Consider the following 5,327-nt stretch of genomic DNA (forward strand, 5'->3'; position numbering starts at 1 on the left):
TCTCTGGGGATCTATGGAACAGTGGGCGGGTTTGGATGCCCAGATTCTGCATTATGATTGGATGATCTGTCTGAGCCCTTTTTGATTGACAGCGAAATGAGCGAATCAGAGATATTTTGGTGTAAACATTCAGTGGGAGCAGTTTTTAGTTTCATTTCTGTTCTGAGCTGAACCGGAGAGACTTTCCTAATCCGCTTAGCTGCATTTTCTTTGTTAAAAACGACTAGCAACAAATCGAGTTTTTATTTTTGGTGGGTTTTATTGTATCTGCTTGTGTTTGGAGACAGACTTCTATCACTCTTTCTGACGTCTATCACAGTTTATGTCCTGCGGGTGTTGCTGAGCCCCTCCTCCGTCACAAAGCACTCAAAGGCGGACACACTTCACTCTAGCCTCGCGCCAGTCCCAGCTAGCAAGTTAGCTAGGTAGCAAGCTGCACATAATGGCAGACAGTTTGGTTGTGGCCCGGACTTTGGAGAAGCCATTTGATGGTCTTCCTTACAAAGAAAAACTTAGAGTTAAACAGCAGGGCTGACCAACTCCTTAGATTAATTTGCTGCAAAAGATGGGGAAACGGAAGATTAAAAAAAACATTTTCATTGATCCACAGTGGGGAAATAACAGGTCTTTTCAGCTGTCCTGGTATAACAAAGTGAGCTGGCTGCTGTAAAAGACTATAGAATAATCTGGAAAATGATTAGAAAAGCATTGGATCAATTAATTCCTTTAAAATATCATCAAAGCAAAATTGTCAAAGAAATTTGAAATTGTTTAATTTGTATTTGTATGAGTCACTGTTTGAGGAGTTGAATTTTTTGTTTTGTTTTATTATTTGGTTTATTGTTTGAAATTAATATTTTTTGTAAATAGGAGCAGATATCTTTTTCTTCTCCTGCTGCCTTTCATTTTATTTTATTTGTATTGTTTTGTTGTATGTAATGTTTTGTTTTTTAAAATGAAATGAATAAATACTGTAAACTAAAAAACGATCAGTGACAGGGTCACAGATCATTTTCTTGAAAAGGAACAGAGGGTAGAATTTATAACCCACACATTTTATTATGTAGGCTGAAACTGAGCTTCCTCTCCTTGAAAGACCAGCATCCGCCACTGTTAGATATGAGATTCAACTAACACATATTACACATTTTTTCACATCAAGTAATTTTTATTTTAAAAAGTTGCAGTTTCTTAATATACTAGTAATGTATATGCTGTTAATCAGCATTCTGTGAATATAATGATTTTTTTTTAACTAACATCTAACTAACACAGTTTGAAATGGTCATAATTAAATCCATGCTGTTCTTCAGTCTGGCATCATGTCAACACCCTCCAACTCCCAACAGCCCAATACCACCACAGTTTAAAAAATCCTAGAGCAGGGGTTCTTAACCTTTTTGACCTCGGGGCCCAATTTTTTTCCCAACCAGGAGTACATGTACCCATTGAGGTACGCAAAGCATTTTACAGGGGGTACGAGGAAAAATTTCCCAGATGTGTAAAAAATATATATACAGTAGGACTGAGATTTGTAGGGTCCAATGTTTTCCGCAATGTGGAAATTGCAGACGGAATCAATTTGTAGGTTCCAATGTTTTCCGCAATGTGGAAATTGCAGACGGAATCACAGAATTAACACAAAATGGAATCCAGTATAAAACATGGAATATGATGTGATTTGGACACTGCTGTTTTCTGCACCTGCCATTACCTTGTCAATTTATTTAATTACTTATTCACTTTCAAGGCAACGTTTTTATCTAAAAATATCTAAAAAGGTTGAGAACCACTGGTCTAAAGTCCTGAAATACTCCAGCACTCAGTACATTGGACAGTTCCTCCAGCCTTTCACACCATCTAAAGTTGTAAAACCTCCAAGCACATTCAGGACCTTGGACAGTTCCTTCAGCCCCTCACACTGGCTAAAGTCCTAAAATACTCCAGCACTTTCAGGACCTTGAACAGTTTCTTCAGTCCTTCACACTGGCTAAATTCCTGAAATACTCCAGCACTTTCAGGAACTTGGACAGTTCCTTCAGTCCTTCACACTGTCCAAAGCAGTGATTCCCAACCTAGGGAAACGTGAGCATATAACAGGGGTTACGTGGAAAAATAGGCACTGTGATGGACTTGCGACCTGTCCAGGGTGTACCCCACCCCTCGCACTGTGACTGCTGGATATGGGCACCAGTGACCCACGCAACCCTGAAAAGGAAGAAACGTGTACAGAAAATGGATGGATGGATGGATGGATGGACGTGGAAAAATATCCCAGGTGTGTAAAAAAATAAATAAAAATATTGACTGAGATATGTAGGGCCCTGTGATTTCCACAATGTGGAAATTGCAGACGTAATCAAGGAATTAACACAAAATAGAATCCAGTATATAACCTGGAATCTCACAGAATTTGCTCATTTGGGTGAGTTTGATGTATTTTGGATAATACAATGTATCTTGGATGCTGCCGTTTTCTGCACCTGCCATTACCTGATTTATTTATTTAATTACGTATTCACTTTCAAGACAACATTTTTATCTTTATGTTTAATTTGAGTTTGACAGAGGGGGTACTAGAGGTATGACAAAATGACTCAGGGGGTACACAAGTCTAAAAAGGTTGGGAACCACTGGTTTAGAGATATGGTGTGAATTAAGTTTTGGTTCAGGTTAGGGTTAGCTATAGACCAGTAATGGTTAATTTTAGGGAAAATGTCTGGGTTAGGCATAAATACAGTTACAAAATGAATGGAAGTCAATACAAAGTCCTCAGTTTGATGTAAATACATGGATGTGTGTCTGTGTGTCACATTCTGTGGCTGTATGTGAAATCAAGCATATATATATATATATATATATATATATGAGGTAATGCTTTCAGCAACACAAGATAATCAGGTTAGCTTATTATAATTTCAATCAAACGTAGAGAGAAAAACTGTCTGTGAGGCCACTGAAAGAAAGACAAATTGGTTTGAGTGAAAAATGTGAAAAAAAAAAAGTCACATGATTAAAATCTAGGGGTGCACGATAACTATCGGCCCAAAAGTTATCGGCCCAATATCAGGAGATTATGACGTATACTTATTGGTCTGATATCATAACAAATAGAACCAATAATATATGTACATGTTTGCCAGCGCGGCAGTAAGTATGCTTATTTATTTTTATCCTTTTTTGGTCAAGCCGCTCCCCGTCCTGCCCAACCCGCACAACATTCAAGTTGTGTCGGAAAAAACTACCTTTTCACTAGAAAAATAATTAGAATACTTTGTGCTGGAAAACAACCAGTCATTTAATAGTTATTAAAATTATTTTACCAATTAACCCAGCCAAGACTTGTACTTTTGTTTTGTACTTATTCAGTTTTGTGTATTTCTAGTTAGTCTTTCCTCTGTTCAGTTTCAGCTTTGTTCCTGCTTCTGTTTCTGTCACACCTACCTGCACCTGATCTGGTTGTCCCTGCACAGGTGTCAGTGTTTTCAGTTCATTAGTTTGTCTTTAGATTCCTGGTTTGTGCTTTGTTTCAGTGTTCTGCCATTACTTTGTCTTTTGGTTAGCAGTAAATCTGCTCTGCTTTGAGAGCTGTTTGTTTGTTGCCACAACAGCATTTTTGTTTGAGTTAATAAACTTCCAGTTTTAGTTCCTACCTCTTGCCTCTGTCTGCCTCCTGGGTCCAACCTTTAATACAATCCACCATACATGACAAACCCTGTATGTTACGCACAAACTTTATAATTATAAACATAAAAAGGTCAAAACAACTACTCCCAATTTAGAACATGTAATGTCTGTTACCTCATGAACGCAACACAAAGTTATTGCGCATCCCTGTTTAAATCAAACACGATGAAAAAAAAAACGAACTCATTGTTTTGACCTAAAATAGTTTCAATGGTAATTGTGAGAATTCACTGCTATAATATTCTGCTCTAACAATAACTGAGTCTAAAGTTAAACACAGGAAGGTCCACTCACAGTTTAAGGCACTGGGACTTGGTGCAGTGGCAGGGTTTCCTGGATTTAAGCTGGAAGAAGCTCCCAACAGATCTACAGGTGCAAAAGAGGATATTTAATTCAGTTTTGGTAAAAATATTCATAACAGTTTTCATTTTTCTTGTGTGAGTCACAAATGTCAGGATTCCCACGTTTTGTCTTTTCTCTTTCAATAGCAAACATTATCAAGTAATAGTCTTTATTGTCTCATAAATTAAAATGTTTTTTTCTTGAATAAACAAACAATTGTTAAAAAAAAGAAAAAATAATTTATCCCACTAGCCATAGTGTTTACCTCTCAGCTGAGACAGGGGGCTGAAAGATGTCTGCATGATCTCCACACTCATCAAAGCAGCGAGCTCTGTGCTGGTACTGAGGAAACTACACACACATACAATTGTTGATTCATTTATTAAACATTCAGAATACAAAAGATGAAGGAGAATTGAACTCTTTTCTTACCTGACTCGGAGTCTCCAACACACTTTCTGAAAAACAAAAAAAGAAAGGAGAATGAGTGCTGAGACCCAAATTCTATCAACAACATTAAAGATGTTTAGACTTAGTTATGAGGAAACATGATATGATATGTGTTACACAGAAACTAACACCCAATTCTGGGCTCACAGTAAGCATCAATCAAATAAAATGTAGTAGTGTCAAACAACACTGAGGAGTATGAACATAACAGCACAGTTCTGTAGAGGGGAACAGTCCTGGCTGGGAGGAAGTTTCCATGAGTTGGACTGTGTTTCAGTCTGGTTGTTCTGGTTCTGATGATGCAGGTGTACTGCTGCTGCTCAGAGTCTGCTGCATCAGGACAGAGAAATTTCCCAGGTGTTCAGGTTTGGTTTGTTTGTTCTTTACATGTTGTCCTCATGTTTCTGTGGTTTCCTCTCACAGTCCAAAAAAAAAAAAAAAACATCAACATTAGGCTCTCTACAGGCCCAGGCCTCCCTTGCAAAAGAGTGAGATTTGCCTGATTAAATAAAGGTTAATAAATACAAATAATGAAAGTCTCAGAAAGTAATCACTGGAGCGACGTCTGTTAGAGCTCTGCCGACATGGATGTTTTTCATGACCAATGATGATACCAGTATTTAAAACTCAAGGAAGTCGATGGCAATGTGCCATATTTATACTCTTTTACTTATTGTTTAATAAAACAGTGCTAATAAAAAAAAAAAAACTTTAAATTTTGGTGCATTTATTGTCACAAATCACATCCTAGTTTGTTTCGTTTCAATGGACCCAAGATTTAGTCTCACTCATCTTGTGAAAAGAGTTGTGCATATGTATGGAGATATATATTATACTGTGTATAGGTG

The 5,327-nt window shown here is 37.3% G+C and overlaps 1 protein-coding gene across 1 annotated transcript in view; it reads right to left on the reverse strand.

The window, feature by feature from the left end:
- tesmin (testis expressed metallothionein like protein) overlaps nt 1-5,327 on the reverse strand; it is a gene marked incomplete in the record, with an annotated part of 28,248 nt that overhangs the window by 6,703 nt on the left and 16,218 nt on the right. Inside the window, 3 exon segments of the mRNA XM_014010272.1 lie at nt 3,982-4,053; nt 4,295-4,380; nt 4,462-4,487. Coding sequence (XP_013865726.1) covers nt 3,982-4,053; nt 4,295-4,380; nt 4,462-4,487 — 184 coding nt within the window.

The sequence above is a fragment of the Austrofundulus limnaeus genome, unplaced genomic scaffold (genome assembly GCF_001266775.1).
Source record: "Austrofundulus limnaeus strain Quisiro unplaced genomic scaffold, Austrofundulus_limnaeus-1.0 Scaffold67, whole genome shotgun sequence".
Taxonomy (NCBI): domain Eukaryota; kingdom Metazoa; phylum Chordata; class Actinopteri; order Cyprinodontiformes; family Rivulidae; genus Austrofundulus; species Austrofundulus limnaeus.